The sequence below is a fragment of the Mytilus californianus genome, unplaced genomic scaffold (assembly GCF_021869535.1).
Source record: "Mytilus californianus isolate M0D057914Y unplaced genomic scaffold, xbMytCali1.0.p SCAF_1, whole genome shotgun sequence".
NCBI lineage: Eukaryota > Metazoa > Mollusca > Bivalvia > Mytilida > Mytilidae > Mytilus > Mytilus californianus.
In genome coordinates this window covers 79,304,182-79,330,919 of record NW_026262581.1, presented here as the reverse complement: position 1 = coordinate 79,330,919, position 26,738 = coordinate 79,304,182, and the positions used below count along the sequence as shown (strand labels likewise).

The 26,738-nt window shown below is 31.9% G+C and overlaps 1 protein-coding gene across 8 annotated transcripts in view; it reads left to right on the top strand.

Annotated features, from left to right (window-relative positions):
* The window catches only part of LOC127707937 (multiple PDZ domain protein-like), a 189,105-nt gene that overhangs the window by 122,736 nt on the left and 39,631 nt on the right, over positions 1-26,738 (top strand). For all 8 annotated transcript variants that reach the window (XM_052212723.1, XM_052212752.1, XM_052212715.1 and 5 more), the window contains 3 exons: positions 270-380; positions 2,013-2,093; positions 3,347-3,518. In XM_052212723.1, the coding sequence (XP_052068683.1) occupies positions 270-380; positions 2,013-2,093; positions 3,347-3,518 (364 nt within the window). The remainder of the gene's footprint in view (positions 1-269; positions 381-2,012; positions 2,094-3,346; positions 3,519-26,738) is intronic.

Sequence of the window (26,738 nt, the reverse complement as noted above, 5' to 3'; positions counted from 1 at the left end):
TTGATAATATTATGGGTTATTTTAAACCTTGAAAATAAAGACTTTCAACAAAAATTCAATCATATCAGTTAAGCAGGCAAGATATTTCAGTATGTGCATTCTTGCTTTAATATATGCTCATATTATAGGAAGTTATACATTGATAAAAGGTTTTTTTGGGGGGAATTGTTTTTTATATGGTTGTAGGTGTATATTTTAGTTAGAGAAATATTCTTTTGATAGCCTTTTGCAGAATAAGTTAAAAACCTTTTTTCTATAATTTTTGATAGGTTGATGGTATAGATTTACGGAATGCATCACATGACCAAGCAGTAGATGCCATTAGGAACTCTGGTTCTCCAGTCAAGTTTGTGGTACAGAGTTTGTGTGATGCAGCCTGTGTAAGTTTTATTCTGAGTAGTAGAATTAAGTCTTCTTTCAAGGGTAAAAAAATACTTTTCAATAAGTTTCAATCTGATATAATGAAGAGTTAATTTGGATTCATTATTATTCATGGGATGCCAATTTTTGGTGGATTTCATGGGTACAGGGGAACCATCAATTTAAATGTTCAATTTTCTATAGGTTTGTATGCAGACTTTGATCAAATATCCATGAAAATACAAATTATCCTCAATCCAACAACAAAAATGAATCCAAAGAATTTACACATTTTAATAAACTACCAACAAGATCCTTATTTTTATACCAACTGGCCTTTTATGGATTGCTATGCAGTATTAAATTTGCTCATTGTCGAAGGCGGCACAATGACTTTATATGCTAACTTTTAGGTCTTTGATCTCCGGTGAAAAGTTGTCTCATTGGCAATCATACTACATCTACTTATTTTAAATAAAACTTGCCTCCACCTTTTGATTGTTTGTTTTTATATAAACATCTACTTTTTAAAGAGTAATGGGTTGGTTCAAATTTTGAACAAATATTTTGTTGATTTAACTTCAATTACAGGACAATTTCATCATGTAACATTTTAATTAAAATTTTGATTCCTTTTAAACATTATTGTTCCAAGATAACAAAAGGAGTGATTTAATGCTAACAAACACAGTCCAATCTGTTGCGTTAAAGTACATATGCTAAGTAAATATTCTTAGTTGTGTGCATAGCTAGCATAAATTATCTATTGAGAATTTTTCTACATTGTGTTACATATTCTGCATTTTGATATCTCTCTTGAGATTTGGTTATTTGTAAAATATGATCAAAGATTGTTAAAATGTAAAACTACATCAAACAATTCCCAAGACTGATCATGCAAATAGTTTTACAAAAAAAACCCATCAGTAATAGATACTGAACAGTTGTTAAGATAATAGTTGGCTAAATAATATAAAATTTGTTCAACCTCATCACTCGCACATAATGGACACCAAACATGTTTCCGATCTCCATATTTTGTTTTTAACATGTAAAGAATTTTTAATTAATATTTCATTAAAAGTATTATTTTATTGATAAGACCCAGTCTATTTTCCTTTTTTCTGCATTTGATAATACTTAAAAAAAGGATAAGAGGAATCATAAAACAAAAATGGACTGTACAACAGACACCCCCCCTCCTTTTCCTGATTCCACTGGGGAAAAACTGACTGATTGCTGTCAATGTCTTTCTGTAATCTGGCTGCTGTTGTGGAAAAGATAGGGGGAATAGAATAGAAAATGGAATCTAGGAATGTGTCAAAAGAGACAACAAGCTGACCAAAGAGTTCATTTTAGACTGTTCCCTGATGAAGATGATTTGAAAAATAATCTCAAAAACTGTGAAACAATTTGTTCTCAAAATGTACCAGATCAGATGCTATAAGCTTCGATATTTCAGTGTAATGGTATACAAGACATGAATTCTGCATTTGTATTAGCCTCAAAATTGCATTGCATCAAATTATTGTGTATCCTACCGGTACATTAAATTTATACCAGTAATAGTTTGTATTTATTGATTACTCATCATTGTAAGTATAATGTTATGCATAAAATATTGTTGAAATAGTTATTATTTCGGTTTTCAGCCTAGAGATTTGGAGACCGAAATCAAACCTGTACAGTCATATGATGAGTTACAGGCAGCAACAAATACACCCTTGATTCAGGTATTTTACCATTTTGAATTACATCCCTCCCTCATTTTTATACGACCGCAAAAAATTTTGCAGTCGTATATTGGAATCATGTTGTCGTCTTCGTCAGCATCATCCGAAGACATTTGGTTTCCGGACAATAACTTTAGTAAATGTAAATAGAAATCTATGAAATTGGTTGGGGGGGGGGGGGGGGGGAATGATCAATTCGCAACAGCATAGTGTATTGCACAAAAGCAAAATATTGAATATAAATTCAAATCATATAACCAATTCTAAGTTCTTTGACTACAGTTATTCTGTGTCAGAAACCTATTATGTGTCAAATATTTAATTACAATCCAAATTCAAACCTGTATCAAGCGCAAGATATTGTGTCCATTTTTGCCCCAACTGTTCAGGGTTGGACCTCTGCGGTCGTATCCAGCTGTGCTCGGCAAAGCAATTTATTATATTGAAAATGATAATGAAAAATATGGTTTTTTCCAAGGTTTTTCATAGTATTCACATTTTAAAAAATAGAATAGAGAATAGAAACAGGCAAGGATTTGTATAGTAAGACTTACTATACAAATCCTTGAAACAGGGAATGTGTCAAAGAGGCAACAACCCGACCATAGAGCAGTGAGAAAATCCAGCACTTGGACAGAATATTTTTATTTGTTTTATGTGCTGATGTAAAACTCATGGTCATTATATGGTATCAGTGCCTTTATTGATTAAATATTTTTTTTTAAATAGAGATCCTTGGTACTAATGATAGACTTATCTTATGTTTTACGTTAATTTTGAAGTAGGTTTTTTCACAAACTGTCTTGCATCATTCAACTTTCTTGTGATATGTATACTTTAAAATGATTATGTGGAGATAGATTTTAACCTAAAACATTATGCTGAAAGTTTTGTCCCCTTCCTAATTTTTGGCTAAGCATAAAGTTAAAGGCTCCTTGGTAGTAGCTCCAAATATTGAAAAATACAGTGTAACAGCACTGTCATCAATCAAAGAATTCTGCTCATGCTAGTACTTTGGGTTGTCTATTATTTGTGGTGAAATAACATATATATAGCATATATTTGTTACATTTGAGATACTGTTTGTTCATTATTCAGTAATTGTTTTCATTCAAAGATAACAAAAATTGTAGACCATAAAATTTTTTAAAAATTATAGACCATAGAAATAACAAAAATTGTAGACCATATAAATAAAACATACTAGACCATAACAAGGGTAGCCAAATGAACAGAATTCTGACATTTTTAAGGCTTTGAGTAAACCCGACATACCACAGAAACCAATTTTAAACAAGCCAGATTTACCAGAAAAACAAATTGTGAATAAACCTGAGATTACACAGAACCAAGTGGATGATGATGATGAAGAGGAGGTGGAGGAGGAGGACAACGAAACAGAAGATGAATATGGATACACACACAGTAAGTCTTCATATTGTCTATGTCATTTAAATATTGTCACTCAGACATAGAATAGCTGTAGTCTGACAGGGGTTATAGTTTATAAGTAAGAGGGTGGGTTCAGTGACTGACAGTGGTTATAGCATATTAAACAATGAATTGGTTCAGCGACAGACATTGGTTATAGCATATGATACAATGAATAATGACAATTTAAAAAAAAGTTAATTTCCATAGCTTTTATCTGGGATTCTAGAAAAATGTGTTGTTTCAGTGTTGATGAGTTTTATTTGAAAATTTGACTGTTAATCTCTATGCTTATGTTCACAAGCAAGAAAACAAGATAATGCTTTCTGACATGATAAGACAATATAAACTTTTATTTCATTTTGATGGTTCTTCAGTGGGCTTTAAATCATAAACCTTTATGTTTAATTACTTTCAAAAACCAGTTGCATGCTTTAGAGATTTGAGAAATTCTGTCTTTAATAGGATCTTGTTTCTTTTTGTAAGAAGATTGAATCCTGTGCATCGTGTGCAATATAAGTAAAAACAGTAATTTTTACTAATTTATAAGTCTAGATTTTATTCGCCAGAGATGTCAACTTATCTTTTAAGTTTCCTCTGATATTATTAACAATCAAGTTTACTTTAGATGTCAAAACTGTGAATTAATCAGTATTCTTTTTAAGATGATCAGAGCTGTGAATTAATGTTTAAAGATTGAAAACAGAGGGAAGAAGAAAAAAAACTCATTATAAGTGAAATTAACAAATAGATGATTTGGGGATATGAAAACATGTATTTCTTTTTCCTAGTGGTCTGGTAAAATTGATAAATTTTAGATCAAGAATTCAATATATTTTTTAATTTTAGTTCATTTATATGTTTTGGAGTTTAGTGTGACGTCCATTTTCACTGAACTAGTACACATTTTTTTTAGGGGCCAGCTGAAGCCCGTGTCCGGGTGTGGGATTTTCTCATTTTCTCTCTGTGTTGAAGACCCATTGGTGGCCTTCAGCTGTTTTCTGCTCTTTGGTCGGGTTGTTGTCTCTTTGACACATTCCCCATTTCATTTCTCCATTTTAATAAACAAAACAAGAAATGACAGAAAACAATTAAATCAAGTCTCTTCTAAATCTGAATTTAACTATTGGATGTTTATAAAAATAAGAAGATGTGTTATGATTGTCTATGAGACCATTCTCCATCGTAGACCAAATGACGTAGAAGTTTACAACTTTAGGTCATCGTAAGGCCTTCAGCAATGAGCAAAACCCATTCTGCATAGCAAGCTATAAAGACCTAAATGTCAAATGTAAAACTTGTATAATAGGTGTTTACAGCCTATACTATAACAACTTCATACAAAGATCTAGTAAACCAATGTTTACGACTCAGTAATATAAAAATAACGAGATGTGCTATGATTGCCAACCAAACAACAATTTACCAGAGACCAAAGGACAAACATATATAGTAGCATGCTGTTATGACTTTTAATTTTCAGTTGACAGAAATTCTGATTTACTTAACTAGTGATGGTGGCAAGCAATATCGGCAATGTACATTCTAATTCAATCATCTGTTTCAAAGGGAGGGGACAAAGTTTTACAAATGGGAAGTTGGATCTTGATTTCATTTATCTGTGGACTTTTTATTTGAATATGGTTAGATTTATCATTATTACACTTCAGTTAAACTACACTATAAAATTCTGTGATTGACAGAAACGTCAAGTACTGAATCAGATATGTCTTCTACAAAGTTTGCTTTTCTGTCAAAGGAAAGAAAAAGTGAAATAATTGATTGTCAGCTGAATTGATCTGGCGTTGTATAATAGTAAAATATCTTTATTTGTGCATTTTATACAAATATGAGTCACCATATTAAAAACATGCAGATTTTACAGAATGATGATATAAGGTTTAAATTGTAATATAATCTGTCTTGTAGTAACAATCATTCCAGTGAAGTTTTCTGTAATCTGGAATCCTTCTTTTATTGTTGGTTATGTATATGTATTCCACTTGTTTACAAATTTTGTCTGAGGATGTAGAAATCTTTTATACTGTCATGATGAAAATGTCATACTGGATCAACACATTAAATGGTATAAGAATCTGTATTAAAACAGGCAATTTATTGATTACTTGGGTTGGGATAGAACCAGGTCAGTTAGCATCTCCAGACTTTTTTAGCAAAGAAAGAGGGCATATCTAGTATAAAATTGTTGCAACATATAGCATATGGTTATGATATAATACTTACACCAGAGGAGATATAAGATTTTATTTTTCCAAAAATAAATCTTGAAAATTTATTTTATGCCATCCTCCAGCTTTTCACAAGACATTAGTCCTTTCACATATCTATAGAATATAAAAATAAGAAGATGTGGTATGATTGCCAATGCAATGCAACAACTCTCCACAAGAGCCCAATTACACAGAAATTAACAACTATAGGTCACCGTACAGCCTTCAACAATGAGCAAAACCCATACCACATAGTCAGCTATAAAAGGCCCTGAAATGACAAATGTAAAACAATCCAAACAAGAAAACTAACATCCTAATTTATGTACAAAATAATGAACGAAAAACAATTATGATACACAGAAACAAACGACAACCACTGAATTACAGGCTCCTGACTTGGGACAGGCTCATACAGAATGTGGCAGAGTTAAACATGTTAGCGAGCTTCCAACCCTCCCCCTAACCTTGAACAGTGGTGTAACATTACAACATAAGAACAAACTATAAAAATCTGTTGAAAAAGGCATAACTCATCATTGGATAAAAACCGCAATTTTTATAAGTGTGCATACAAAACAAATTTCTTGGTAGAGGGGTCTAAATACAGCACAAACAACATTTTCTAAAAGACCAAAAAGTGAAAAAGTATATTTTAACAAAATGCATTGACTAACAGGTCGAACAACTGATGTTCTTAAACCCTGCTGACTGCCATGGCGATTGCCAAATAAACATATCACAAGATGTAACAAAATGGATATATATAAGTAAGTCTTATCAAGTGACAACTCTACGACAGATCCATCCATTGGATCACCAGTGAAGGTGGGATCTTGAAGCAAGAATATATATATATATATATATAGCGCTGGACACAGTGCAGGCGGTGTTGTCTCCAATCTCAACAGCATGAGTTCGAATCTTAGCGAGGGAAGAACAAAAATTTGCTTCCGCAAATTTGCAGATTTAACATTGTTGTGCTGATATTTAGAGTAATTATGAATATAATATGTGTTTTCAGCCGTGTAGCAAACTTAATGAATTTAAAAAAAGATCGTTAAAATTGCTTTGTTTTGATATCATAAGGTTTTATTAACGTTTAGAATAAAGAAAAAGGCAGAAAAATATTTGACTACAATAACATTGTAATTAACATATTGTTTTTCCTGAGTTATGTCCATTGATGGTGTCTGAAAAATGTAATTTGAGGTTTCCACTGAACAACTATTTGCCTCCATTTAGACAATTAAAAGTTAGGTAAGCAAAACATCTGTTTTGGTTGGTATAGTTATGTACATGTATTATGGCATATTTTTCATAGTTGTCATAGCAGTCATCGTCCGTTAACTTTCACAAAGTCTTCTCCTCAAAAACTACTGAGCCATACATACCAAACTTGGACAGAATCATCATTGGGATATCTAGTTTAAAATATATGTCTTATGGCCACGCCTGCCAACCAACATGAAGGACATGGCTTGAAATAGAACATACGGGTAAAATGCTAGTTTTGTCTATTATCTTGAAAACCACTATTGATAGAGAAAATCTGAAGTGGCTAAAATGTTGGGAATGTTGAGATCTACCTACTGTCTATTCACATCAAAACTGCCAGATGACTTCTTTAAGAGTAATTGCTCTTAAATAACAAGTTTTACCATTTTTGTCGAGCCTTCGACTTTAGTCGAAAAAGCGAGACATAGCGATCCTACATTCTGTCAGCGTCGGCGTCGGCGTCGGCGGCGTCCACAAATATTCACTCTGTGGTAAAAGTTTTTGAAATTTTAATAACTTTCTTAAACTATCCTGGATTTCTACCAAACTTGGACAGAAGCTTGTTTATGATCATAAGATAGTATCCAGAAGTAAATTTTGTAAAAATAAAATTCCATTTTTTCCGTATTTTACTTATAAATGGACTTAGTTTTTCTGCCAGGAAATATTACATTCACTCTGTGGTTAAAGTTTTTAAAATTTTAATAACTTTCTTAAACTATCCTGGGTTTCTACCAAACTTGGACAGAAGCTTGTCTATGATCATAAGATAGTATCCAGAAGTAAATTTTGTAAAAAAAAAAATCCATTTTTTCCTTATTTTACTTTTAAATGGACTTAGATTTTCTGCCAGGAAACAACACATTCACTCTGTGGTTAAAATTTTTAAAATTTTAATAAATTTCTTATACTATTTTGGATTTGTACCAAACTTAGACAGAAGCTTGTTTATGATCAAATGCTAGTATCTAGAAGGAAGTTATGTTTTCTTCCAGTTAACATTACATTCAGTCTGCAGTTAAAGTTTTTAAACATTTATTAGATTCATAAACTATCCTGGATTTTTACCAAACTTGGACAGAAGCTTCTTACAATCAAAAGATAGTATCAAGAGGAATATTTTTATTGATTTACTTCCTCATTTTTGTTGAGCCTGCGATTAACAGAAAAAGTAGGCGAGACACTGGGTTCCGCGGAACCCTTACAAATTTTTTTTTATTTTTGCCTATTATCTTGAAACTATAATAGAAAGACAGAAGTCTTAAATAGCAAAATTGATCAGCAAGACAGAAGTCTTAAATAGCAGAATTGATCAGCAAGACAGAAGTCTTAAATAGCAGAATTGATCAGCAAGACAGAAGTCTTAAATAGCAGAATTGATCAGCAAGACAGAAGTCTTAAATAGCAGAATTGATAAGCAAGACAGAAGTCTTAAATAGCAGAATTGATCAGCAAGACAGAAGTCTTAAATAGCAAAATTGATCAGCAAGACAGAAGTCTTAAATAGCAGAATTGATCAGCAAGACAAGATCTACAGATAAATTTACATCAGTCGACCCCTTGTTGAAGTTGTTCCCTTTAATGACAAATTTTACCTATATTTTTAGCTCACCGGGGCCCGAAGGGCCACATGTGAGCTTTTGCCAGCACTTGCCGTCCGTCGTCGTCGTCGTCGTCTGTCGTCGTAAACTATTTCAAAAATCTTCTCCTCTGAAACTACAGGGCCAATTACCTTCAAACTTTAACTAAATGTTCCTTAGGATATCTAGTTTATAAATTGTATCCGAAGTTTTGATCCATAGACAAACATGGCCGCCATTGCTAAAAATAGAACATAAGGTTCAAATGCAGTTTTTGGCTTATATCTCAAAAACTAAAGCTTTTAGAGCAAATCTGACATGGGGGTAAATTGTTCAATTGGTCAAGATCTATCAGCTCTGAAATTTTCAGACGAATTAAACAACCCATTGTTGGGTTGCTGCCACCGAATTGGTAGTTTTAACAAAATTTTGCAGTTTTTTGTTATTATTTTGAATATTATTATAGATATATATAAACTGTAAGCAGCAATAATGTTCAGCAAAGTAAGATCTACAAAAAAAGTTAAATGACCATAATTGTCAATTGACCCCTTAAGGAGTTATTGCCCTTTAAAGACAATTTTACATAATTTGTTCATCAAGTTTGCTTACATTTAAAAATCTTCTCCTCTGAAATACAGGTGAGGGATTCAGGCTCTTGAGAGCCTCTTGTTCGCTTTTGCCAATTGAAAATTATAATAGATAGATAGAACCCTCAGTAGCAAAAATGATAAGCAAGACAAGATCTACAAATAAGTCAACATGGCTGAAATCATCATTTGACTCCTTATTGGAGTTATTGCCCTTTTATGACAATTTTTAGCATATTTTTTTGTGTTTTCGACTCTTATTTTAAATATATAAATAGATAGCAACTTTAATATGCAAAAATGCACATTTAGACAAAGAAAAAATGAAAAAATCATAAAATAAGTGATTTTATTTAAATATTTCTTGTATTGTCTTTAGCTTTGAAAATAATAACTTTTTTTGAAAAAATCAACTATGATTTGATAATTGGAAAGCTCAATTATTTTTTGTCTGGCATTAACGTATTATGCTAAAAATATATGTTTTGATCATATTAATCTTGAATTACATTTGTTGAAACAAATATGGATATCAATATTCTTGAATATATAACTATATGGTTACTAATACTGAAATTTCCATTTGTCTAGTATGATTCAATGTTTAGTTTGTTTATGAGAACTTTATGTGCATTTTGACTTGTGACAAAGCTATTTGGTTATTTGATTGATAATCAATTTATATATTGAGAACCAGTTGTAGGATTAGAATAGATATGATTTCATAAAATATTAAAGGAATAGCTTGACTACATTTTGACCTTTGTAATTTTAATAGTGTATGAAGGGGTTGACAGATCCTAACAGTTTTTTAACTCACTTTTCTGAATTCTTTTTTTTTTTTTATGAAATTTTCCAATTTTCAACTGCTATTTCGTCTTGAAAATGCATTTAATTTGCCACAGGACTTTAAACAGTCATCCATCCATCCTACTTCTATCAATGCTCTATTTGCACTTTTCCCCACAATTTTAGAAAATCCACCTCCCATCAAATCCCCCCCCCCCTCTTTCCCCAAAAAATTGTTCCCACTTCCACTTGAATCTTTGTTTAGATGCATTGTGGATGATGAGAAATATATTGGTAACAGTATTCACAACCAGGCAACAGCTGTTCCTTAAATCTATAGTCTATTGTAGAGTTGGTGACTTTTAGCTCATATATATTTTCAACTGGATGATATCAAATAGCTTGTAGTCTGTACTATCTTAAAAATTTTAATTTCAGTACAAAACTTGAACCAGTTAAGAAGAACAACTTTGGATATCTTTCCATAAAACATTAATATGAAAGTCAGAGGTGAACATCTTTTAATATCTGTCCTAGAAACACAAAAATAAAAGTCAGAGGTTTTGCAAGAGACATAAAACATATCATGGCTCTAATTTCATAAAAATACGTATATACATGTTCTTTGCTCTTCTATATGATATTTATCACTGTATTTCGGGTCTCTAATTTGATATTAGATGACATTTTTCTCTAGCTGTAATTACAATGAGCAGATGGCAAAAGTATGATTTTTTGTAACTGCATAATGAACTGACATTTACTTAATAAAAATATACTTTTACAATTGATGTCAAACAATAGAATGACAAACAATTCAGACATTTTTTGCTCAATTTATTGGCCACAGGCCATGTGAGCTTTTCCCTTCAATTGGCTGGCATCCAGCTTCAGTCTGTAAAGCTTTTCACGTTTAAATCCTATTCTTGAGAACCGTTTAACAGAATGAAATCAAACTTGGCATAGATGTTCCTTCATCAACAATCATGAATTCAATATATGATTGACTAAACTTAGGAAACCTTCTCAAGAATGGCTAAAGCAATTAAAATTTAACATAATAGATATGTTTGAAGTTTTCTGTGAAGGTCCTGAACAAGTTTTGTGATTTTGGTGATTATTCGTAATTTAAACTGGCCACCTACAGAGGTCAAAGTTTACATTTAAACCCAATGGGAAATTAAATATACATATATTTTGCTTTTCTTTTCCAAGAAAGAACTAAAAGGGAAAAAATATTCCTTAGAAGATAATCACTTTGTGTTGTTACTTAGGTCGGGATGAAAATTCCAATATAGCTTCAAGGGGCCAAAAGGAGTTAAAGTTGTTTCAATTTTCAAAGATAGTCTCCTCTAGAGCTACTGAATCAGCTAAAACCAAGCTTGTCAAAGATGCTCTTGTGAAGGCTCATTTCAAGTGATATTTGATGCTGATCTGAACCTCTAAATGGTCTCCAACAGGAAGTCAAAGTTCATTTTGAAACCCAATGGGAAATAACATTTAGATTTTATATCTATTTAAGAACATATGAAAGTACTTATATGCAAACCATACAGAAATGAAAGTACTTGCCATATAAGTTATTACTTTGGTTCTAATGAAAAGCTTATTTTTGCTATTTACAAATAATACATACTCTTTAACACTCTCATCAGAATTCTTTTAAACTTTCCCTCACGGTACTACTTGTGCCGATATTTATCTTTAGATGGAGTGAGTTAGCGATTCAGGCACTTAGGATCCTCTAGTTTAATATACAATCGAGTAACTTTGTATTTGATCTTGATCAGAATTTTTGTTTTTGAAGAATTGAAACATTTGTTTATTATCTACTATGTAGTGCTATTCTGTGCTTAATGATTTCATCTCAATATAAAGCTGGTGACTTATTCAGTATTGTTTGTCAAAACTATGTAGCCCCCTCCTCCCCTCCCTTTCCCCTGTCAATGTGCCATGCTCATGATATTGTGGATGGTTTAGGTACTGGAGCACTTCATAAGTAGTTGAAGTCATTAAGATCGTTTGGAGAATCAGTTATCTTTTAGACTGTAAGCTAAACCTTCCTTTTCTGAATCAGATCCAGAAATAATAGAGGAAAGACAGTGATGTCTTGATTATAAATATTTATACAAGAATTGAGAAGGTTTACACTAAGGAAAAAAACAAGCTTATAAACATGTACTTGTACATTCTGTAAACATTCCGTAAACATTGCACTAAACTAACCAATCAATAGTTATCATAGAAAATATGAAGTGCTCACAGATTTCACTGGTCTGCGTGCTGATTGTCGATTTTTATGCAGTCTAGCTGTGTTTATCCGCTCAAATCAGGAAGAATTTTTAAAAATCTGTTTCATGATTTGGAATTAAAAACATCTCTCTCTTAATTTGATTGAATGTTGCCCAAACACCCACCCAAAATCAGTGATCTTGAAATGTTTTTAAGGTTTGATGGGGAAAACATTGAAAATGTCGAACAGCTTGTGTTTAATTAATTACATCCTTGATTACAATTGCTTAAAATTATGATTATATTGACAGACATCATCAGTATATCCTGCATATCCCAGGAATTTCATAAAATGCCAGGAAAAATTGTATGATTGGATAAACTATATATTGTGAGGGAGTAGTTCAGATCAATAAGCCATCATATATACTGTGTGATCTTGGCGTTTATCACATGTAAAGATGGAATTGCGTGACAAAGATTTCATTCACACTCTGATTTTATGTAATGAAGAGTCATTAATCATTACATGCCTGTAGCCTGTTAATCCAACACTTTCTTCAGATATGCCATGTTTCGAAAAATTATTGAAAATAATGGATTATGTTTTATTACATTGTGTCGAATTTGATAGTATGTGTTTGTGCTTTTAAATGGAAATAGTTTTGATTCTGTGAATGAACTTTCATTTTGATCAAAGTCCAACAGGTAATACTGATTTAGATTTTTCATCTTTTATTTTAAATTTGTTCATACCTGCAACAGATTGTAGTTATTGATATACTATACTTTATCCTTGATGACATAAAATTTAATGTTATGACTTTTGCCTCTTTCAAACATAATTATTTAAATATTTGACAATAAATGATGTGCATATTTTACAAACTTCTGACTTTTAATAATGATATTTTAATTTTCCAAACATTACATGAGTTTTTGTTAAGCAAAAGGTTGATTTAAATTTTTGATAGATTAAATGTCCAAAATTGATAAACAAATTATTTGATAATTTTTACTTAGAATTAGGACAACTGTTAACAAAATGCCAGACCAAAGATGGGAAAAGTAATTTATATAGAAATAAGAAGATGTGGTATGAGTGCCAATGAGACAACTCTCCATCCAAGTATATATGCATTATATTTATAGTTCATCTTTCAAATGGTTAATTTTCTATCAGAAACATGTGTAATTAGTAACCAATATGTTTGAAATTCTTAATGTTTTTTTTTTCTCGATAATCCCCCCCCCCCTTTTTCTCATGCTGTTTGTCCTATTATCAGCTCAAAAGGCATTGCATTGTTTGACAGGGGAAAGAAGTAAAGTTTATCAAAATAGGCTGTACTAAATTGCAAATAGCGACTAAGTAGTGTAGGTACTAATTAGTATATATCTACATGAATATATCTACCTGTAACATTTATAGCCTATTATCACCATGATGTGATTGAATGTCTCACCACTGCAGACATTTAATAAAAAACATCCTTATGTTCTTAACTACTCTGTTATGTGATGAAGTTTGTGAGATACTGGGTGAAAATGAATTGTTGTACCAAGGTACTTAGATGGGTTCTTGGGTAGTTTCATTTTTTTGTTTTTGTTTCTTAGTCACTTTGTAGGACATCCCAAGTATAACTACAAGATATTATACCAAGAATTTTGGGATTTTAAAAGACAATGTAAGAAGTGTTCTAATGACATCATATTTTATGCTGAAGTTTTCAACTGCATTTTCCAGAATGTAACTTTATTCTAAATTGAAGAAATGCAAAAAGAAATATTTTTGTTAAGTTTTGCATCAGACGTAACATAAATGATTTTTTTCAATTCTGTATACTAGAATTGTTCTGTCACAAATAACTGTTTACCTACCTTCCCGTGGCATTGTCAAGGAGATTATTAATATCTTACTATAAAGCTTAAGAAACAATACAATTATCTTCTTTTTTTTTTATTCCTGCAAGTTTTTAAATTGTGTTAATTAATATTCAAGAGTGATGACTCTGGTCCAATCTGTTTTTTTAAACAGATCCTGTGTTCAGATTTCATTTACAAGGATCTAACAAAGCTCTGTTTTACTTTTTGTTGACAATATCTTTTCTGGGATGCTCAGTTTTTCAAATTTATTTTTTTTCAATGGAGGCCGAAAGTTCATTGTTTGACATATGTAATAATTGTCAAAACAGAATGAGGGACCTCCATGGCCAAGTGGTCTAAGTAGTTCGTCAACAGTGTTCACTAGCCTGTCAACACTGAGGTTGTGCTTTCAAAGACTGCTTACCGCAGGTGCGTTTGACTCCGATCTTAATTGACTAGGGTTGCCAGCTTCCTGCCAAAGGAAATAGTTCACTCTATGCACTCTGGCTTTTCCACCAACAAAAACCTGACAGTCATGAGATATCTAAGATTGCTGAAAGTGGTGTTAAATACAAACAATCAATCATTAATCAACACGGAATGTAAAAAAGAGCGTTGTCAAATTCTTGTAAGAGAAGCGTGCATGGACACGAGATCTATACTGTGATATGATTGACTCGGATCACAAACATCCATGTATTTTGATTTGAAAAATGTTTAAATTGGATTTGACTAAATTACTTCAATTTTCCTTTTAACTCAGAAATTTTATGTTGCCATATTTATTATTAATCTCACATAATAGCAGTTGGAATATTAAATTGGCAATAAAACTAGAATGAAAGCCAATTTTATATTAGATCTATATTTTTAAGTGAAATTAAATCTTGATTCAATTTTGTGGAGTATATACATTATACTGGAAAGCAAATAATTGGCTAGAAATTTATTCTCGCAACTTGCATGAGAACAAAAGTAATGTTAATGTAATTGTCAAGAATATATCAAACTTGAATCTTCCCATATATTAATGCATCGACAAAGGTTAGAAAATCTTTAATTCTAATATGCCGTTCCTCTTTCGTTTGGAAACAAAGCCATGTTCTAATTCCAAAGAACATGGGCTGCACGCGTAAATTAACATGTATCTAGATATAAGAAGATGTGGTATGAGTGCCAATGAGACAACTCTCCATCCATGTCAAAATTTATAAAAGTAAACCAATATAGGTCAAAGTACGGTCTTCAACACGGAACCTTGGCTCACACCGAACAGCAAGCTATAAAGGGCCCCAAAAAATACTAGTGTAAAACCATGCAAACAGGAAAACTGTTCATTTTTTATCGTGAAAATGTTCATTTTCTACAGGGTTTGGCTTCATCGAATCAAAATGGCTGTCTTTCAAATTGGCTTAAAGGTCTTCTTGGAAGTACAAAAGTTCAAAATTTTCCTATTATAATCGAAATAATTCTATCATGCCATGTTCTATGCTCATTTTAATATAAGTAGGCATTATATTTGTCAACATTTTACACCTCGCTAATGCTTTGTATAAAGATATTGAAAATATAATGCCAACCCATGTTAAAATGAGCTTAGAGCATGGCATGCAAGAACTATTTCTTAAATTGAATCACTATGATGTCAGCTAGAAAATACAAAATGCTAAAATGAGTTGGTTCACAGTACATTTTCTTTGTAGCACGAGGAACATTTTTAATGTATATAACTCCATTTGTCTGTTCACCTAAGTTCATATCAAGTAATCTTCCTAAACCAGTGCTGGATGTCAGTGAATCTTTCAGAGAATCTTTATTATCTAATGACATTGGTCACCTTGTGTGTTTTGGTTTTTTTTTCTTCATACAAATGAATTTCTCATAGGAAACATGGACTTTCCCTTTTTAGCTCACCGGGCCCGAAGGGCCCCATGTGAGCTTATGCCATCACTTGGCATTTGTCGTCGTCCGTCATCTGTCGTCGTCGTCTGTCGTCGTAAACTATTTCAAAAATCTTCTCCTCTGAAACTACTGGGCCAATTACCTTCAAACTTTAACTAAATGTTCCTTAGGGTATCTAGTTTATAAAATGTATCCGAAGTTTTGATCCATCGACAAACATGGCCGCCATGGCTAAAAATAGAACATAGGGGTCAAATGCAGTTTTTGGCTTATATCTCAAAAACTAAAGCTTTTAGAGCAAATCTGACATGGGGGTAAATTGTTTAATTGGTCAAGATCTATCGTCCCTGAAATTTTCAGACGAATCGAATAACCCATTGTTGGGTTGCTGCCACCGAATTGGTAGTTTTAACAAAATTTTGCAGTTTTTTGTTATTATTTTGAATATTATTATAGATATATATAAACTGTAAGCAGCAATAATGTTCATCAAAGCAAGATCTACAAAAAAGTTAAAATGACCATAATTGTCAATTAACCCTTTAAGGAGTTATTGCCCTTTAAAGACAATTTTACACAATTTGTTCATCAAGTTTGCTAACATTTAAAAATCTTCTCTGAAACTACTGGGCCAATTACCTTCAAACTTTAACTAAATGTTCCTTAGGGTATCTTGTTTATAAATTGTATCCCAAGTTTGTTTCCATCGACAAACATGGCCGCCATGGCTAAAAATAGAACATAAGGTCCGGGTACACAGTTATCGTCCTTTGATTTTCGTTGTCCACGAATATAGTCCCTAGTGTGGACAGTGTGTTACTTGTCGATTTTTTTTATACCCCTTCCAAATTTATTTCTCCATGTTTTATGACTCAAATAGTAAGTAGGGGGGTGAAATGACACTGTAAAAATATTTGGGTCATGAATTTTAAAGTAAAGTAGTGATTTGGTCCAGCTGAAAAATGTTAAAAATTAGCACTTCGGAAGCTGTCAAAAGATTTGAAGACCCCCTTAACATGAAATTGTCCATATTTTGAGTTAGAGCCGATGAAGTTTTCTATAATTTTGATATAATTTTTCCCAAAAGTAGTACAACACACTGTAAAAATATTATTGAGAAAGCACAGGTGGGATTTTTTTAATTTTCATTTATTGTCTAAAAGAAATGCACTACGAAATAACTGTGTACTCGGACCATAAGGGTCAAATGCAGTTTTTGGCTTATATCTCAAAAACTAAATCTTTTAGAGCAAATGTGACATGGGGTAAAATTGTTTAATTGGTCAAGATCTATCGGCCCTGAAATTATCAGACGAATCGAACAACCCATTGTTGGGTTGCTGCCACCGAATTAGTAGTTTTAACAAAATTTTGCAGTTTTTTGTTATTATTTTGAATATAATTATAGATATACATAAACTGTAAGCAGCAATAATGTTCAGCAAAGTAAGATCTACAAAAAAGTTTATGACCAAAATTGTCAATTGACCCCTTAAGGAGTTATTGCCCTTTAAAGACAATTTTACACAATTTGTTCATCAAGTTTGCTAACATTTAAAAATCTTCTCTGAAATACAGGTGAGCGATTCAGGCTCTTGAGAGCCTCTTGTCTATTATAAATAGGAGACCAAAGTTATGAATTTATAAAAAGAATTTCAGAAAAGGAATGCTGATTTGTGAAAACTTGAAAAGCCCCCTATGCTTACCCTTTTTTCAAGTTTTCATTATATATATAATGAAGTCCTCATTTTGACCTCTTGAGTCTAGATATGACTTTTTACTGACCTGTGATAGTAGTTTGCTGTCTCATTGATTTTTTGTGACCTCTAGATATGAGTTTTTTAGTGACCTGTGATAGTGGTTTGCTGTCTCATTGATTTTTTGTGACCTCTAGTTATGAGTTTTTTGGTGACTTGTGATAGTGGTTTGCTGTCTCATTGATGTTTTGTGACCTCTAGATATGAGTTTTTAGTGACCTGTTATAGTGGTTTGTTGTCTCATTGATGTTTTGTGACCTCTAGATATGAGTTTTTTGGTGACCTGTGATAGTGGTTTGCTGTCTCATTGATGTTTTGTGACCTCTAGATATGAGTTTTTGTGACCTGTGACAGTGATATGATGTCACCCAACAAGTCTTGTGAGGTTTTTTGGTTGTTAACCTGTTAATTTTCTTGTGCTGGTTTTTTGTCGAGCCTGCGACTTTTGTAGCAGAAAGCTTGACATAGGGATAGTGATCCGGCGGCGGCGTTAGCTAACTTCTTAAAAGCTTTATATTTTAGAAGGTGGAAGATCTGGATGCTTCATACTTTGTATATGGATGCCTCATGTTACGAAGTTTCCGTCAGTCACATGTCCAATGTCTTTTACCTCATTTTCATGGTTCAGTGACTACTTGAAAAAAAAGTTAAGATTTTTTGTAATGTTAAATTCTCTCTTATTATAAGTAATAGGATAACTATATTTGGTATGTGGAAAGAAGGATAAAGAAACATAAATTTTGACACAGTGTTTGACTTTTATCTACAGGAATGACTTTTATCTACAGGAATGACTTTTATCTACAGGAGTGCAATTGATTTGTAAACAGTTGCCAAAAGCCTTGAACTACATTAGTACTTCACTAACTAAAGATCTTGATTGGCAGTAACAAATAAATTTATTTATTCTTTGGCTGTTGAATTTTATTTCATTGGTGTTTAAAAGTTCATGCCATTATTGTTTATTTTTGTTGTCAGAGTACAATATTAAACAACTGTCAAATTGGTAATTTTAAGCAGAATAGTTAATGTTGCTGTTTCCAATTTCCTTAAATGTCAACTTTTTAAACCTCAGAAATCAGAGATTTACCATAGAAACTATTTCTGGTAGTTTTGTTAGATAGTTTATCGTACATTTTGAAGGTGTATTACTTACCTTTTAGAAATTCTTTCGATCAAAACATAAATGAATCCAATTACTAGTAATAAATGTTAATTTGGTTAATAAACAAAGGTAATATTGATTTTTATGGTCATTATCAAACAAATAAGCAAACATGACATTCAGTGTGCCACAAAAATTGTATGCATGCAGATTGTTTAGTTGTAACACATGAATAAACTGAAATGTTTTTTTCTTCCAAGTGCATTCCAAACCAGTGTTACTTTATAATGAATAAGAAAACAAGTTTTCAGGAGTAGAATACAGTGAGAAATCTAGTGAACGAAAACAAAAGAAAATTCACTCTTCTTATGATAGAGTTGAGAAAGTCAATGATAAAACAATGCCTGTGACGATACTGATCAAAAGTTATTTCTAAATAATAAGTGTACATTTTAAAGAAATTATTTGTTAAACTGTGTTATTAGAAATATACATGCAAATACAAGATGTTATATGTGCAGTATTTATGGAGATAATTGCATTAGAAGCTTGTGAAACTGAAATTCAATAAATGCCAATCTTTGCTGCATATTGATAAAAAAAAATTTCACACCTAAGTTATCGAGCACACCAGTCTGCTCTTGTCACATGTACATTCAATAGAGAAATATTGTCTTTTCGTGAATATAAAAATTTATGAAAGTCTGTCTGTGCAGGTTAAGAAATTAAAGATAACTATTCTTATAAAGTAGGATTCTTTCTACTATTTTTTATACAATTTTAAGAAAAGGTCGTCTCAATTTTTGTACCTGTATTTGCGGTCTTCTCGATCTATTCACATTCAATGTTTGCATCGAGATAAGGCCTGTTGGAATTTGCTTAGTAACTTAATTTCTAAAGTGGCAATCTTTGCTGCATATCAATCAATTCCTTTGGAATTTTTTCCCTGACTTTCTCTGATCTAATCTAATTTAATTTTTTAAATTTCCAAAAAATAAATTGAAGTTTGTACTCAAGGAATTTATTCGCATAGCAACATTTTAAACCAATTTTACATCAAGCTTCTATAGCCTGCTGTACTTGTCATTTGCTACTTAAGGAGGGAAATGATAACATTAAATGGAAGTTTTGTTTTTATTTTAACTTTATGATTCACTAGAATGTTTTCCCCGTGAATCCATAATTGATAGCGTCCTTGCTAAAATGGGACAAACATTGAGAAGATGTAGTTTTCAGTGTTTACAGGGGAGGTAATATTTTGTCACTAGATTTCCCACTGGAATGTATATCAATTAGACAGCAGCCTAACAAAAATGACCCTTTAGAAATGTTCTTATCATGTTACATGTTGTTATTTTTCAATTTGTTACTCCACAAGTCATTTACCAGAAAAAAATATTGATATACTGTGAAGTTTGGTTGATTGATCATGGCAAAATGATATATAAACTTTTAACTGATTAAATTTCTAAACCATTGGGAAATTTAATTTTTCTGTGTGAGCAATTGAAATAAAGACCGACCACAATCTTAATACTGACTATATGTATATATGGTTAAGATGGATCCTGCAAATGACAGCCACTTTATATGCATTTATACATACAATTCCAGCTTTTATTGAAGGTTCTGTAAACAAGTATAGGAAGTGTATGTAATGGTCAAATTTGAATGTTTCACAAGTTCTTGTCTGGCAACATGATGTTGGTGCTGGAAATATTTGAGGAAGATATAAGTTAAGTATTATAACGTGGTACTGTTCTGAGACTTTCATACTGAACTGAGGTCAATAAAGATATAGAGATGAAAACAGGACCAATCAATAGGGAAAATTACATATATATTCAGTGTGTTCTTATGTTAAGCATTCATCTGGACTTTTGTTCAGACCTTTAAACTTTTGCTATTCTGATAATGCAGTGATTTTTTTTTGGCAAAATCATCTTAACGTCATAAAACATGCAAATTTTTGTTTTTTCTTATTTTTATGAAATTAATTGTCATCCCAAACTTGCTTTAACAAAGATATTTCTATCAACAACAAAAGAAGTCAATGTTAAAAGTGTTAATTGATTAGATGAGTTTTGTTGCTCTGCTAATGTGGGATGACATCAGAAAAGAAAAAAAAACTATAAAGAAAATTAAGTATTTTTATTTTTTAATCAGTTTTCATATATTGGGAATTTGGCTATCAAATTCTCGGAAAGAGAGAGCAACAGTTCAACCAATTTTCTATATTGTCATATGAATATTTATGAAATAGCATTTCCGTAACTTAATGTGTTATTTCCAGTGTTCAGAGTTGACAAATTTGATTCCATATTGTATTCATGTTGCTATAATTCATGGAAAATACAATAATCCAGACAAACAAATGAAAGCAGCTTAAGTGTAGTTATAAATTGTTTGATTGTGAAACATCGTGTTAAATGAAGTAAAGCATTGATAAGTTTAATTGTTATTGATCCTTGGTGTCAGTTCATTCTCTTACTCCTAGACTGAAATCATTGGATTTTGTAGACAAGAGTTTTATGAATTTTGTTTTGTTTTCTTTGGTAGTGATTATATCATAAAAGAAATTTAATTGTTTTAGCTATGCATATTTTATGAAAGTTATATTAGCCGATTATTGCATGAGTCTCAAAACTGCCATGATTTGCGAAGCTTTCTAGATCGTTCAGCCATATTGGAGTCAGTTGACTTCACTAAATGAACCACAGACCCAACATCTAGGGATCAATTTTAATAATTCTTTAAATTACTTGATAATAATTGAAACTGCTTTAGTTTTAACCAAAAGTGATGAGTTTAGGCAATAGTAATTTACTGATGTTAAGATCTTATATATCAATTAAGAAGATTTTTACCAAGGTAACAAATAAAACTGAGGGATCATCATATGAACTCAAAAAGGAGCTAGACTGGTTGTGTTTTATAAGAGAAGTATGTCCCCCCCCCTTACTTCCCACCCCCTCTTAGTATTTCTACATATACAATTTCATCCTCATAGAAATTATGCTTACTATCATTTTATAAGATCAACTGAACCAAAAGCAAAAGGCAAATCTGTTTTATGATGGTAGAGCTTTTTTGTAAGTTACTTGACTATTGGTGATACTGTTGTATTGAACCTAAACCAGTATGACTGTTAGTGAGAACTTTATTTGACATTGATGTTTGTGGGAAATTAAAGATCTTATCTTCTTGAGAATCGTACACCAAATAAGACCATTTATACCAGGAAAAGTCTTTTTGAGGAATAGATCATGCTTATTACTTTAATTCTGATTTGCCAACCAAAAAGGCCACATTGGGAAGTCTAATTGGAAAAATGAAGAAAATCTTGAGAATTCGTTTACCTTTTCACTGCCCTGTTCTTCAAAGTATTTTGGGAGATCTTTAGAAACTTTTGATATTGGGGGAAAATTATTTCTTTTAGGAGACCTGAAAATGAAGACTAGTAAACAATACAGGCTCTTAAAAAAGGTAGATTTCACTTGTAACAACAGACAGATATTTTATATGCTACATGATTTTCTAATATTGATCCCTCAAATCTCTTAAAATTGGGTGCGGTTAATTAACCGGTATATGTCATGTAATCCTATTATTTTCCTGTCATCAAGGATTCATGTGTAGAAATTAATCAATTATTTCACTGATAAACCAGTTTTAATATTTCTTTAGTTTCATGACAATATTTTATGGGAAGATATGATCGTGATAAAATCCTAATTGAAGGTTTTAGGACATGTGGGAGTGTTGAAATTATTCTAAGTACATTCCTTGTCAATCAGCCCTGTTTCATTGTCTGTCTATACACCTGTCTTTTTTCCTTGTCTGTCCTTGTCTGTCTATACAACATGTCATGTTTCCTTGCCTGTCCATACACCTGTACTGTTTCCTTGTCTTTCTATACACCTGTTTTGTTTCCTTGTCTGTCCATATACCTGTATTGTTTCCTTTTTTGCCCATACAAATGTCTTCATTGTCTGTCCATACATCTTTCTTGTTTCCTTGTCTGTCTATACTCCTGTCTTGTTTCCTTGTCTGTCTATACAACATGTCATGTTTTCTTGCCTGTCCATACACCTGTACTGTTTCCTTGTCTTTCTATACACCTGTCTTGTTTCCTTGTCTGTCTATACAACATGTCATGTTTCCTTGCCTGTCCATACACCTGTATTGTTTCCTTGTCTTTCAATACACCTGTCTTGTTTCCTTGTCTGTCTATACAAGTGTCTTTTTTCCTTGTCTGTCCTTGTCTGTCTATACAACTGTCTTGTTTCGTTGTCTTTCTATACACTTGTCTTGTTTCCTTGTCTGTCTATACACCTGTTTTGTTTCCTTGTCTGTCCATATACCTGTATTGTTTCCTTTTTTGCCCATACAAATGTCTTCATTGTCTGTCCATACATCTTTCTTGTTTCCTTGTCTGTCTATACTCCTGTCTTATTTCCTTGTCTGTCTATACAACATGTCATGTTTCCTTGCCTGTCCATACACCTGTATTGTTTCCTTGTCTTTCTATACACCTGTCTTGTTTCCTTGTCTGTCTATACATGTGTCTTTTTTCCTTGTCTGTCCTTGTCTGTCTATACAACTGTCTTGTTTCGTTGTCTTTCTATACACTTGTCTTGTTTCCTTGTCTGTCTATACACCTGTTTTGTTTCCTTGTCTGTCCATATACCTGTATTGTTTCCTTTTTTGCCCATACAAATGTCTTCATTGTCTGTCCATACATCTTTCTTGTTTCCTTGTCTGTCTATACTCCTGTCTTGTTTCCTTGTCTGTCTATACAACATGTCATGTTTTCTTGCCTGTCCATACACCTGTACTGTTTCCTTGTCTTTCTATACACCTGTCTTGTTTCCTTGTCTGTCTATACAACATGTCTTGTTTCCTTGCCTGTCCATACACCTGTATTGTTTCCTTGTCTGTCTATACACCTGTCTTGTTTCCTTGTCTGTCTGTGCACCTGTATTGTTTTCTTGTCTTTCCATATACTGGTCTTGTTTCCTGGTCTTTCCATACACTTGTCTTGTTTCCTTATCTGTCCATACACCTATCTTGCGTCCTTTTCCATAAAAAACTGCACACATTTGAGTTGAACAGTTTGAATTTTCATCAAAGTCGGACTTGAAGTAAGCTTTCAACAATGTTTAAAAAATATGTGTTTTATATGAAATATAAAGGGGAATTTCCAATTGATGAAACACTTTTGACCTCAAACTGCATATAATTATTATTTAAATTTGATAAATATTTTATGAGCTGTAACATCGTCATTGGGCAAATTTTTTCCTATATGACAAACAATTGCTTTCACATAGGATGAAAGTGCTTTCATATCACTACACAATTTCTTACTAAGTTTTGTCTTTAAAGTTTTACTTTCATATTCAAAATGTTAATAACATATTTAGATCCAATGTCTTTAGATAAGCAATAAATTTCATCAATTTCTTGCTAAAAATGTGACTGCCATTTTGAATGAATTAAAAAAAGCAACAGCATTATAAATTCTATAATAAATGCAGCTGGTTGTTGAACTGAAGTCTGTTTTGACAAATATGCTCTGATTACTGTTTTCCAAGTCATGTATATCTGATGCCTAAAAGTCTTTTAATGACAAATGTGTTTTTTATGGGGAACTTATTTAATTGATAGTTTTTAAGTAAAAGGCTTTTGGAAATTAAAACATGGCTTAGAATCAATAAAAAGGATCTTTTATCAGATCAAAGATTCTTTCTGAGGACAGCTGTCGTAGATATACTGAGTACAAAGGAACTCAACAGAATAGCTTTTTATAGCTTTCTATAGGTATAGGTTTTGCTCATTGTTGAAGACCGTACAATGCCTGTAGTTGTTTACATCATTGTTCTTTGGCCTTTGCCGGTTAATTGTCTCATTGGCAATCATACCACATCTTATTTCATATCAAGCAAAATATATAAAATAACTGAATTATATTTAAAGGTAAAACAAAAGCTCAAACAGCTGTTCTTTATATATATTATATCTTATAGATCTATGATGTAATTCTAAGATTTTGTGATTTATTACGCTGACATTGCATTCCAATAGAAAAGCCCAAGGTGATTGCCTGATTGACCAAAATGTATGTTTATGACTCTCAGTTGATCTAACCTGAATGTTTAGATTAATGTAAAATAGATATTATAAAATTGTTTGGCATGGTAATATGTACTATATCTTTTTTTATCTCAACCCTCTACATGCCTATTAGTCTTGATCTGTTGAATAACAAGATGTGGAATGATCAGAGCCTCTGTTCAAAGATTGCCATTTGTGTGTCAGAGTGTCAGAGGTAGAATGATAAGAGTCTCTGTTTCATAGATTGTCACAATTGTGCAGAGGTGGAATGATCAGAGATTGCCATTAGTGTGTCAGAGGTTGAATGATCAGAGCCTCTGTTCATAGATTGCCATCAGTGTGTCAGAGTTGGAATGATCAGAGCCTCAAGTTCATATATTGCTATGATTGTTGAAGACCTGGAATGACAAGAGCCTCTGTTTCAAATATTACTATTAGTAGGAAGGAGAGCTAGAATTACTAGAGCTTCTGTTTGAAAGATTGTTATTAGTGGGGCAGAGCTCAAATGACTAGAGTTTTTGTTTCTAAGATTGTTATTAGTGTGACACAGGGTGAATGACCAGAGCTCCTGTTTCATAGATTGTCATTAGTGTGGCAGAGGTGGAATGATCAGAGTATGGCAAAAATATGTACTTTGAAGAGTTTTTAGGGGATGACCTCATCAGAATGGATAAAGATATGGTTTACAATTGTTGATCTTTAACATGTTTGAAGCAACCATGTAGTGATATGTTCATTTTGATGGTATTTACATAATCAGATGCAAATGTACTTTAGTATGATTTATGGTAAACCCTGGTAATCTAGAAATACTTACATTGATAATTTGTAATCAAACAACCATTATCAAATACTATGACTATTATAGAAATAGATATTTTAAGCATGTAATGAAAAAGCCTAATTATAAAGATATACAATGATACAATCCAAGGTTATCATATGAATATAGGTATAGATGTTGTCCTTTCATAATAACCCTATCTAGTGAATGATAAAAAGAGTATAGATGTATTATTGTGATTGCTGAAACTTGAACTTTGCTAAATTTTGTGTAATGATACAGAAAAGGTTAATCATATCTGCTTTAATTTCAAATGTCAGTGGAATAATGTCAAACAGAACTGCTTTGATTAAAAATTTGCACACATTTATTCAATATTTAATTCAATCAATATTGAATTTATTTTTAAAGAATAGGAATATCCACATACAGAAAATTATTGGCTGGTGATAAGATTGGATCAATCTAGATAAATTAAAAGCAAATTTACAATGCATTCATTTTTATATCAAGGTCATTTTGCAAGACCTCTAATTTCCACATCTAGATATTATGTCACAGTCATACAGTTATTACTCAGAACCAATATTATCGTGATCACTATCATTTTGAAACAGCTTTACATCTTCAAATTCATAATTTTCATCTTTAAATAATTAGCTCATCTAAATATCTTTATGTAACCTCCCTTATGCTTTCATGTGTGATTTTTTTGTCTTCTGTGTGAAGAGCTACAGATGAATTTCCTTCTTCTTTTTTTTTTGTCTTCTGTGTGAAGAGCTACATCATGAATGTCTTGTCAGCTTCAGTAGCTCAAGGTCTGTTACTACATCAAGATGTGACTTTGATCCATCAGGGAAAAGTATGATTATCTTTGTAATTATTTGATGTCTATCTGGTCTGTTAATTTAATCAGAAAACATAGTGTAAAACTTATCAATTCAGTAGTGAAGAGTGTTTAATGAGGTTTTCTGACAACAGGAAAC